Here is an 11,880-nt window from a genome sequence, read left to right as displayed (position 1 = left end):
AATAAATAAATAAAAGTGGAAATAAATACATGCGATAATAAATAAATATAAAAATAAATAAACGTATAAATAAATAAATGTAAAAATAAAAGGAAATGATAAATAAAATAATCTAAAAATAAAAAATAATAATAATAAAAAATAATTAAAAAATTGACACAAAAAATAATAAATCAATTTAAAAAATGAAAAGAAAAGTTAAAGCTAAGATCAATAATAGCTAAAACGAATTATTTTGTTTTATCAAACCATTCATTCCTTTATTTATTTTCATATTATTACATTTATTCGTTTATATATTTATTTATTTATACATTTATTTATTTATAATTTTTGCAGGTTTAGTCCTCCATATACGTGCTTAGTTGGAGCCTTCTGTAAAAAAAAGCGATCTCTGACAAAGCAATAGTATCGTACGCGTATACATTGTACATATACTGTATATAAACACTTACATATATTTTTACTCGCATGAGATTCCGGTCGGATTCAGTATTGACGGCACAGCATTCCTTTCTAATCTCAGTCTCTCTGCAAATCCAGCATCAACATGTGCCTTGTTTACAGAGGAATCCACGGTGAAATGAAGCAAACAAACGCTCAATGTTTTACCCATGTGAGCTGGAACGTCTTTAAAGGGGTGATATGACACGGTTAAAATGAATATTATGTGTATATACGATTTAAGGTTAAAAAACGCTGTATTTTTCACATACTGTGCATGTTTGTAGCTCATCGCTCAGAAAAGCGAGGTGTGCTATGATTGGCCAGCTAACGTAGTGATTGGTCGAATATTGCAAGCGTGTGACGGAAATGTAACGCTTCTTACCATATTCGGAACATCTTGTTCACAAGCAATTGTACTGACAGGTGATAAAATGTCATCGGTACTTTCCTTATCAATTCGAGCCCGAATCTGATCCGGAAAATGAAGATGATCAAGCTGATACATAAACTTTGCAGCGCGACTTGAGCTGGATGTTAAGGATTGGTAAGGTTTTTAAAAAATATATTATGTCAAATAGTTATGTTAAAAACTAAAGCTAACCTTTTCACCTTTTATAAACGACGTTATAAAGATTTGCAGTTAGTGATCAACCAGTGTTACGCCATGTGTCGTCGCGACTCAACAAAGACAATAAACCCCATTATAAACACGACATTTGTTGCCTCTAGTTGGAACATAATTACTGATTATTAGGACTTATGTTGTCTTTTTTCACGTTGCGCGCGTGTCTGCATTTGCAGATCACACAAAGAAGCAACATGCGCTACAAACACACAACAAACTCAACTTGCGTTAGTCCGTAACAAAGTCTTTTACAGTGAAAATATACTTACAGGCTGCGAATCTAAAGCGTCAGACTGTCCTTTTTTAACAAAATCTTTCATGCACAGCCGGCCTTGATCTCTCCCAGGTTCATGAAGCAATGCGCTGCACACACTTGAATATTCGGATTGTACTGTTCTGGAACAGTATTGTAAATAAAATGTAACCATTCGTTTTTACTTGTCTCATCTTTTGGAAGGGCAAACAAAGAGGCTTTCTTTTCGCAATGAAACACACAGCGTCTCCACGACATGACTGCAACGATACAATGAGATTTACAAGTACTTTACTTGCGTATAGATTTGGGCAGTCTTAGTCAAGTCGTACCACGAAATGACGTAGATTTGTGGGGGTGTGGAGGCGTTTCAGGCAGGTCTGGGTGAGCATTCGCTTTTAGATAGAATGCATCTTTTGTTCCGACACTTTCGTTTTTGCAATTTTACGTGTCTAATTAGCCACCTCCTAAAATAGTTTCAAATTCCAGTGAGATTCATTTGGATTTTGGAACAACCTGATAGATGATGATGGATGGGCTGTAGAATCCTTGATTAGGTTATTGAACGCTCGCCAACTCATTTGCTGTAGCAGTCATGTTGAATAAGCTGAAGGAGTCGTATATCAGTGAGGTCATATGAGGTCATAGAGCTTTTACACTGACCTTTTAGCCAACCTTTAGCTGTTGGAAAGAGATCTCACCTTTAACCTTATCTAGTACCAGCTGGAGAACAAGTCAAATAACTGTGTAATGTCAACTAGTCCTAGAAAAAGCATAACCATCATTCCCTCTCTCACTCTCTCTCACTCGCTCTCTCTGTCTGGGGGGTGTTATATTTAGCCGGTGACCTTTGGCGAAATGTGGCTGCTCTATAGAGCCGGGCAATGAGGCTTGCCTGTACTCTTCTCTGGTTCAATCTTAAATGAAACTCAAGCCACTTAGATTGCCCTTTTCAGTGGCACACAGTGTGTGTGTGTGTGGACATGTTTTTATATCCCGGTGAGGACCTAAACCTGAATTCACACCAACACATGGAGACATTTGTCACCATGGGGACCAAAATTGAGGTCCCCATGGGCAAAAAAGCGTATAAATTGTACAGAACAATATTTTTTAAAAATCTAAAAATGCAAAAAGTTTTCTATGATCTTTAGGTTTAGGGGTAGGGTTAGGGATAGGGGATAGAATATACAGTTTGTACAGTATAAAAAACATTACGCCTATGGACTGTCCCCACGGAGATAGTAAACCAGACGTGTGTGTGTGTGTGTGTGTGTGTGTGAGAGAGAGAGAGAGAGAGAGAGATGACAAGATAACAGTTTGTATTAAGACCAAAATGAGTTTCTTCCCACACACTTTCTAGTTAATTAGTGGTTAGCTGAACTTGTGTAACGATGTGTCAGTTTGTGTTAAATTAAAAGATGTAAGTGATTCCTTCTGATACATAAATAAGTACAGTATAAATCATCAAATCTAAAGACTACACACAGAGACATAGACATAGTGTATACATTTTCGTACTGTAACTATTAAATGAAATGATAACATAATACAATTTTATAATTATGACACATTGTTTGCGATCTGTCAGGTATGAATGCTGCTGTCCGAGCTACGGTCAGAGTTGGGATCTACACCAGTGCTAAAGTCTATTTTGTGCATGAGGTTTGTATGTTCTCCAAACAAACAACAAAATTAGCCTGAAGGTAATAGAATACTGCTTGCTGTGTGCTAAATATGATTTGTATTCTTCTGTTTTGCACTTTTTTGCTCATCTTGTGTCTAGGGTTATCAGGGTCTGGTTGATGGGGGAGACAATATCCGACTGGCAACCTGGGAGAGCGTGTCAATGATGCTACAGTTGGTAATGAAGATAATAAACTCATCTACACCTCATGCCATACCACTCCTCACTTTCACATACTTTCTCATTGACTTCTTTACTATTTTGCACACACATGATAACAACAATACTTAGTGGTGAAAACAGAGGGGATGTGTGCAACAGGCTGTGTGTATGGCTCCTACTGATCATGTTGCATAGTGTAGCCTCCATGGTCTAGCACAAAATGCCAGAGTTCACCCAGAGACATACAGGGTAATATAACTCACATATGCACTTACTCACATGTTTACACACTCATGTACAAGTGCTGTAGCAAACATAAAATCTTCACACTATGCACCCTCCATAATCACCCTATAGATTAAATGCAAGTGCATTGCTGTGTTTAAAGAGCACCTATTACGCTTATTTGTATTTTACCACGAAGAGTGTGTAACAAAGCTGTTTGTGCATGTAAAGAAATCTGCAAATGTAAAAAGGCAACATACTTAAAGCCCCAGTGAAATAAAAAATGACAATGCCTACTTCTTCATGAAATATTGCAGCGTTTATTGTAAATGGCTTATCAATGTAAGTCATTTTTAAATCTGAAAATGCACTTCCGCCCTGTAATGACTATCCATCCTAAATGACGTATGTTAGACGGCTTCGGTGGAGCATCAGTTAACTCCTCCCCTTCAGCTGTCAGTCTGCTGCCAGTTCCATTTAAAAAAAGGGGCTGTTTTTATAAATCCAATCAAATCGCAAGAAAAAACGCATGCCAGGCCCCCTATTTTTCTCACTCGAAATTGAATTTCACTCGGAAATGCGTCAAAATACAGAAGTAAAAACGATCGCAACTTCCGATTCACAGGGACTTTAAGTGTTGCAGTACAATATGAATAGTACAAGTACATAGGGGTGTGATCTCGTGAGATCCGATTGGTCTCGCAAGAACACAATATCCTCACGCAGTTGGCATGATGGAGTGCTAGGCTCAAAGTTGCGACCATTTTAGTCGCATATGCTCCCTATATTTTGTCATGGTCCTGCCATCTTGTTCATGATGTTCTAGTCTTGTGGCAGGATCGTGACAGATCCCTTATGTTTAATGTGAGAAAGTCATGGGGTGTTTACCTTTGACAGCCCATGTGCTTTCTCGTGTCTCGTCATTGGCCCCGCCCCTCTCGTTTCCCGTATTGCTTCCCTGCCGTGTTTCATTACCCTCACCTGCCCTGTGTTATCATCCCTCGTTTGTCTTCCCTATAAAATGCCCTCATGTTTCATTGTCCTGTGCTCGGTGATTGTATTCAGTGTGCCACTTATGTGCTGTATGGTATTCATTTTGCTTACCCGTATCCTTACCTGTGGTCTATTATATTCTTTTTCATGTTCCTGTTCCTGTTGGTGATATTCTGTCAAGTCTAGTATGTCTTTAGTATAGTTCTTGTCGAGTGTTGTTTAGTGTAGTGTTAGTTAGTCTTCGTCCTGTTCATTATCCTGTTATTCTGTTATACCCCATCGTGGGTCTTTGTTTTGTGTTTCTTTATTATAATAAATCTAATATCGTGTTCCTGTTTTTGCCTGGTCGTGTTTTTGAATTACTATATCGTGTTTATTTGGATTATATTATTTTTCGTCTGGACATTCTTGTGTTGCCCCCCTGTGGGAAGTTTTCTGTTTGTGTTATTTTCCTTGCTGTTTTGCCCCCTCGTGAGTTTATTATTTAATAAAGTCTTTTGTTAGTCCACGCTGTCTGCACCTGGGTCCTTCCTGTCCGAGTTTCATGATAAATTTCAAAACCTGTGATAATAGATTGCAGTCTATTGAATTCTTCTGTTAATTAAATCTATCATATACACATATTTTATGCCTTATTTGCTATAAACTTATATGTTATGTTTTAGGCATGTCAAGTCGAACACACATTACATTATGTGACAAACCACCTAAGTTTTCAATTAAAACAGCAGAATTCGCAAAAGATAAGTAGCTTGCATCTCTGAAGTCTTACCATTTATAATTTTTATTGTAAAACCGTTGGGTTTGTTATGATTGCCTTCTCACATCTCACTACACAGTCACAGTCATTAGCGCCCGCCTGCAGACTGTCTTCTTCAATTTGACTGCCTGAATGTTCTGTCTTATTTAGTTGTATTTAGTATTATAGTATTTAGTTGTATTTAGTATGTAGTATTTAATATTAGTTGAAATGCTGCTTGGCTTTCTCCAACTGGAAGTATTACAGACCCTTCCATCTTCCTATATTAAGAGTGTCTCTGTCTACGCTAATCTCACTGGAAGCATCTTGGGCGTGACTTAAAATGACGCGTCTCCCTGAGGCCAGGTTTGATCGATCTGAGAGTTCAGAAATCCCATGTCTGACTTCGAGTGCCGTTCCAGATATTTATTTTTGGGTTTGAGATGTAAATATCCGAAATCCCAGTTGTCTGGAACATAGCATAACCCTGTTAATCACCCATATAATGACGCTTTGAGTGGCAAAGTACCAGCAACATGTAAGAAGTGCAGGTATGCTGAAAAAAGAGAAGACACTCTAAAGATTAAAATAGAGAAGTGCCTGTACTGTGTACCGGCGCGTACTGGCCCTCTTCAAGCACTGGTCTTTTGTCAACATTATGCAGACTACATGGAGCCATTAACGTCCCAGTTTACTTATTGTAACACTTTAGCTAGAAGTTGTAATGATTTTCTTCTTTCTCTCTGTGTCGGCAGGGCGGCACAGTGATTGGCAGTGCCCGCTGTCAAGACTTTCGCACTAAGGAAGGCAGAGCTAAAGCAGTGTGCAACCTTGTAAAGTTGGGCATCACTAATCTGTGTGTAATTGGTGGAGACGGCAGCCTGACAGGTGCCAATGAATTCCGCAATGAGTGGAGTGAGCAGCTCCAAACCCTGCTGAAAGCAGGTAAGACTACACCACCCAACACACAAACTACATTACCCAGAATCACTTTCTGTGAATCAGTTAGCTTATTATATTCCGTAACATTAGACCATTTGTAAATCCTATTGTCTTTTTTCCTTTCAAAAAAGACTTGTGGTGCCACTGTACTATGACTGTATATACCAAGTACTGACATTTCCGTACCATGGTATTCTAAGAATTCTACACTATTTAACATAGTATGCTACTGAATTACATGGAGAAGCAAATGTCTGTTTGTGCTTATAGGTAAAATCACAGCAGAGGAGGCCAGGCGTTCATCTCATCTGAACATTGTCGGGATGGTTGGATCTATAGACAATGATTTCTGTGGCACAGACATGACAATTGGCACAGATTCAGCCCTACACAGGATCATGGAAGTTGTAGATGCCATCACAACCACAGCTCAGAGGTACACACTGCACACAAATATGGTCAAGGTATTTAATTCCTCATACAGGTCAGTTTTTTTAGCCTGAAAAGATATTGATTTGATTTGGGTATTCTTATTCCATCTCTGCAGTCATCAAAGAGCCTTCATTCTGGAAGTGATGGGCAGGCATTGTGGGTATGTAGTAGTATACTATACATGCTGTTTTTAGGGTACATTTTCACAGTTTGTGTATGTTCTGCAAAAAATACAGAGACCGTTTTTATTCTGTTTCCATTAAAGTTACATGAAAAAATCTGTAACACTTTACAGGCTGTAATTGTGAAAATTAGCTCACATGAACAATATCGTTTTTCAGCATTTATCTTTGTTCATGTTAATGCTAGTACAGATGTTTATTATATATTTCTATATTATGTTTCACTAAATATATTTATAGAAAAATGCTGTGTTTTTTCTGTTTTGGTCATTATCACAATACAAATGGTGCCTTTTAGCAGATGTGTGTGTATGTTTTTGTTTGAATGTGTAGGTATTTGGCTTTGGTTACTGCCCTGGCATGCGGGGCCGACTGGGTCTTTATTCCTGAGATGCCTCCTGATGAGGGCTGGGAAGACCATCTCTGCAGAAGACTTACCTATGTACCATCTATACATATTCTATCTAACTGACTCTGTAGAGCTGTTCAGTTTGCACTCTTGAACGCTGGAAAGAGTTTTTAGGATGTTTGATGTGAGTTTACTTGCTTGACAAAAAAGAGGTGCTGTAGGGCTTTTGAGGTAGGGCTGTGTCTAATTTATGTTGCAAATCAAAACATTTTGAATAATGATCTTGTTATTGAGAAAAACCCAGGGCAAATAGCCTTCTGGTTTGTTACAAACTGACATCATGACTGAACAGATCTATTTCGAATTTACTCATAATCATTGTTAACGTCATAGTTCATAGTTGTCTTACATTATGCTTTTTATGATTTACTGTCTAGCAAAGAAGCATTGGCAATCGTTTGAACATCATCATTGTGGCAGAAGGAGCTTTAGATCGCCATGGCAAACCCATCACCTGCGATATGATCAAAAACGTAAGAGCAGCACAAAATATGAACGCAGTTAATAATCTTCAAGATGGTTCCAGACACATGCTTGTGTGTTTGTGTATGTTTAGCTGGTCACTAAGAAGCTTGGCTTCGACACACGAGCCACTGTTCTGGGTCACGTGCAGAGAGGAGGAACACCTTCAGCCTTTGACAGAATCCTGGTAAATGCTTCAATTTACATCCTTGATGTTATTGGGTGGACGACAATAAACTTTAGCAATGACCCTGCTACTTTCCAACAGTCTATGTGGATTTACATAAACTATTTCACTGCAAGGACTAAGGGCATTTGAGTCAGGGCCATGGAGTCAGCTGATATTTAGCTGTTCATATGATCCCTATCATTAAGGGGGAGACCACCCATAAATATTAGAACCTTTTTATAGCATAATAAAAAATGATGTGTCATAATTTAAAACATTTGTCAAAAGGTAACGCTGTTCTCTCACTTGTTCTCAGGGCAGTAGGATGGGGGTGGAGGCTGTGATGGCATTGTTAGAGGCAACACCTGAAACACCTGCTTGTGTGGTCAGTCTGTCTGGAAACCAGGCTGTTCGACTGCCCCTCATGGAGTGTGTGCAAGTGGTAAAGTGGCATAGACACACTCCTCTAAACCTTAATACTGCATACTGTAGTTTGACAATCTCAAGCAATTTGAGAACAAAGCAATATTGCGTAATCCATCCTTTTCGGTTTTTAGACTAAAGACGTGACCAAAGCTATGGCAGAAGGCAAGTTTGATGAAGCTGTTAAGCTCAGGGGAAAGTGAGTTCTTCATTCTTAACTTTCTTGATCCCCTTCGCCGTCATTATAGTTGATGCAAACTGAGATTATTTTACTGTTGCACTCCTGCAGGAGTTTCGAGAACAACTGGAACACATATAAACTCTTGGCCCATGTGACTGCCCCAGACGTGAAGGTGTGTAACAACATCACTATACAACAACCTAGAGTAAGAATTTGACCAGTTGGATTTACATTTTCTCTCTTTTTTTAGAGTAATATAAACATTGCTATACTGAATGTGGGAGCTCCGTGTGCAGGAATGAACGCCGCAGTTCGTTCAGCAGTCAGGATTGGAATCCTGCAAGGACATACCATGTTGGCTGTATATGATGGATTCGAGGGACTTGCGCATGGCAATGTAATGTATTTCACACACTGTGCATGAGAAATCCATGAGTACACGTGAAGAAAAGTTTAAGTTTGATCTTGTGTGCTTTATACTGTATCTGTTTTTCCACCCTTCCCAGATTGAACCAATGACATGGTCCTATGTAGGAGGATGGACAGGCAAAGGTGGTTCTAATTTAGGAACCAAGAGGTACAACAGAGCTCATTTAATTCATATTAATTGATGTACAACATCATTAATGATGCTTTTGATAATCCTAACACATTTGCATATATTACTGTAATACATTTTAATTGGGAAATCTGTTTGGTGCTGCTGGTGGTTTTTCCTTTTTTGTTCACTCCCTCTCTCATTAAAGGACACTGCCAGCTAGTATGATTGAAGATATCAGTCTGAATATAGCCAAGTTTAACATTCATGCCTTGGTTATCATTGGAGGGTTTGAGGTGAGGAAATAAAAGATACAGAACCACGGCCAAGAGTAAAGACTTTAAAGTCTTTTCATTTCATAACTTGATACCTTTCTTTCTTGTTTAGGCCTTTGTTGGAGGTTTAGAATTAGTGACTGCCAGAGAAAAATATGAGGAGTTGTGTATTCCTCTGGTTGTTATTCCAGCTACTGTGTCTAATAATGTTCCTGGATCAGACTTCAGTATCGGAACTGATACGGCCCTCAATACAATTACAACAGTAAGAGACATGCACCTGAACCACATATAGACAAATAGTGATATGTGGTTACTACTGTAAAAAAATACTGTACAAAAAACTAATATTCTGGCAGCTGGGGTACCACAAAAAAACGTTTAAAAAAAGTAAAGTAAATTGACATGTTTTCATGTTATTTTACATTAAACTTGTGAATTTGCCCTTTATTCCTGTAATTACATTTTTTTACCACATTTTAAAAATATTTGAAAACCTTGTCAAATAAAACAGTAAAATTGCAGTTATTTTTTCACAATTCGATAATTCGGATAATTCGGTAAATGAATATTTTAGGAAAACAACACATATAATTAGACAATTGTTTTCTGTGTGTTTTTAAGACATGTGACAGGATAAAGCAATCTGCTGCTGGAACAAAGCGCAGGGTCTTCATCATTGAAACTATGGGGGGATATTGTGGATATCTGGCAACTATGGCAGGACTGGCTGCAGGGGCAGATGCTGCCTATATATACGAAGAGCCATTTGGCATCCACGACCTGGAGGTGGGACATGGTTTGTGCATGGCTGACTGGCTGAATAGGTACATGTTTACAGCTACGTAAAGGTATTTTATAATTGATGAATTTCTGTTTGGGACACAGACAAACGTGGAACACCTATTGGAAAAGATGAAGACAACAGTGAAAAGAGGCCTCATCCTCAGGTTGGCCATTCTGTCACTCTTTATCCGGTTTCTCTGTGACATTTTTACTGTAAACTTCACAATTTCACCTCACACATACAGTCAACATCTGCAGTAATGTAGATAAATGACTGTGGTCTTATTTGATTTTCATAGCAGCAGTCAAATAATAACATCAAACTGTGTTCCCCAGGAATGAGAAATGTAATGCAAATTACAACACAGATTTCATTTTCAATTTGTACTCGGAGGAAGGCAAAGGAGTTTTCGACTGTCGTAAGAATGTGCTTGGTCACATGCAGCAGGTCTGTGTATATAATATTGACATTGCTTTGTGTTTTCATCAGTATAGGATATTTACAGTAGATTATTCAAAATGATATAGATAATATAAAAAATTAAATCAAGCACTGTCTTTGCCTTATCAGGGTGGAACTCCAACGCCATTCGACAGGAATTTTGGCACAAAGATGGGCGCTAAATCAGTGTTGTGGTTGACAGATAAACTGAAGGAGTGCTACAGACATGGTGAATAAAAACTACTTTCTCATTATTGATCCATGTGACTTTACTAAATTGACTTGGGTAAACATTTTTTATTAATCTTCATAAATCTGACTCTAAATGTGAAATGAACGTTTCTTCGACTGTCTGTCCACAAATGTCTTTGACTCTTGTATGAGCAGGTCGCATCTTTGCTAATACACCGGACTCTGCTTGCGTTCTGGGAATGAAGAAAAGATCTTTGGTATTCCAGCCTCTCTCTGGACTTAAACAAGACACTGACTTTGAGTAAGTGATCCCTTTAGAGTTTTTTACAGTATGATCATTATTAGATGTGGCTTGGCCTTGGGCAAGGTAAAACACTACTGATATGGGCATACTTTTTAGTTCCTTGTCTGGGCGTAAAAAAATTGGTTAATGTTCAAGGACCCATGTTATAATTATAATCTAACATATGATTTATTTATTAATAGAACAGTGATCATGCATTTTCGATCTTAACTTTCTTGATCCCCTTTGCCTTCATTATAGTTGATGCAAACTGAGATTATTTTACTGTTGCACTCCTGCAGGAATTTCGAGAACAACTGGAACACATATAAACTCTTTTTAACCATATTATCTTACAAGATTCACTGGTTGAATCCTATCCTTGCATCATCATGTGCTTCTCTGCATCATCTCTACCTTTGTTTCTTTTCAAGGCATCGTTTATCAAAAACTCAATGGTGGCTAAAGCTTAGGCCCATTCTCAAGATTCTGGCTAAATACAAGATCAGTCTGGACACATCAGAGACAACAACAATGGAGCATATTATCAATAAGACCGGAGCAGTCTAGCCTCTACACAAATGCACAAAATTACAGTGAAATTGAGAGATTTATGATATGTGTTATCGTAGTGTTGAAGAGCATTCAGTTGACAGCACTTTTAGTTGTGTTTGGTAATGTTTGTCATTCTCAGCTGGATTTTTACTGTTTCACCACTAGATTCCTCCTCATCTGGTCTAAATTGTAGGCCTATTGCTGTTTCAATAAACAAATAAAATGGCCAGACTAACCAGAACCTGCACATTCAATTCTAGGAGCTTCATTTTGGAAAAAAGTGTGAACGGAACATGAATGGACTGCCTTTGCTCTTCTCTCTTACTTCATGGGGTTCACACCCACTCATTATCACTCCATCTCTCTACTTGGCCGTTTCTTGACACAGAAGTAACAAGCACCTTTCAACACATTCGCATGGTGGTGAACATTTCTAAAACAGGGTTGTTTTTATAAACATTAAAAATACAAATTAAAA

At 38.1% G+C, this 11,880-nt stretch overlaps 1 protein-coding gene across 1 annotated transcript in view; it reads left to right on the top strand.

Moving 5' to 3' along the window:
* The window catches only part of pfkmb (phosphofructokinase, muscle b), a 14,300-nt gene extending 2,531 nt beyond the window's left edge, over positions 1–11,769 (top strand). Inside the window, exons 2-22 of the mRNA XM_057338805.1 lie at positions 2,917–2,990; positions 3,112–3,189; positions 5,887–6,076; positions 6,344–6,509; positions 6,621–6,665; positions 7,021–7,129; positions 7,474–7,569; positions 7,653–7,745; positions 8,044–8,169; positions 8,285–8,349; positions 8,440–8,503; positions 8,582–8,728; positions 8,838–8,908; positions 9,078–9,165; positions 9,257–9,409; positions 9,769–9,933; positions 10,033–10,094; positions 10,267–10,378; positions 10,502–10,601; positions 10,760–10,865; positions 11,282–11,769. Of these exons, the coding sequence (XP_057194788.1) occupies positions 2,917–2,990; positions 3,112–3,189; positions 5,887–6,076; positions 6,344–6,509; positions 6,621–6,665; positions 7,021–7,129; positions 7,474–7,569; positions 7,653–7,745; positions 8,044–8,169; positions 8,285–8,349; positions 8,440–8,503; positions 8,582–8,728; positions 8,838–8,908; positions 9,078–9,165; positions 9,257–9,409; positions 9,769–9,933; positions 10,033–10,094; positions 10,267–10,378; positions 10,502–10,601; positions 10,760–10,865; positions 11,282–11,417 (2,246 nt within the window). The 3' untranslated portion in view covers positions 11,418–11,769. The remainder of the gene's footprint in view (positions 1–2,916; positions 2,991–3,111; positions 3,190–5,886; positions 6,077–6,343; positions 6,510–6,620; positions 6,666–7,020; positions 7,130–7,473; positions 7,570–7,652; positions 7,746–8,043; positions 8,170–8,284; positions 8,350–8,439; positions 8,504–8,581; positions 8,729–8,837; positions 8,909–9,077; positions 9,166–9,256; positions 9,410–9,768; positions 9,934–10,032; positions 10,095–10,266; positions 10,379–10,501; positions 10,602–10,759; positions 10,866–11,281) is intronic.
* The last annotated feature ends 111 nt before the right edge of the window (positions 11,770–11,880 follow it).

Source organism: Triplophysa rosa, linkage group LG7, assembly GCF_024868665.1.
Source record: "Triplophysa rosa linkage group LG7, Trosa_1v2, whole genome shotgun sequence".
NCBI lineage: Eukaryota > Metazoa > Chordata > Actinopteri > Cypriniformes > Nemacheilidae > Triplophysa > Triplophysa rosa.
Note: the sequence above shows the minus strand (reverse complement) of the source record. Positions and strands in the feature narration are given on the sequence as shown.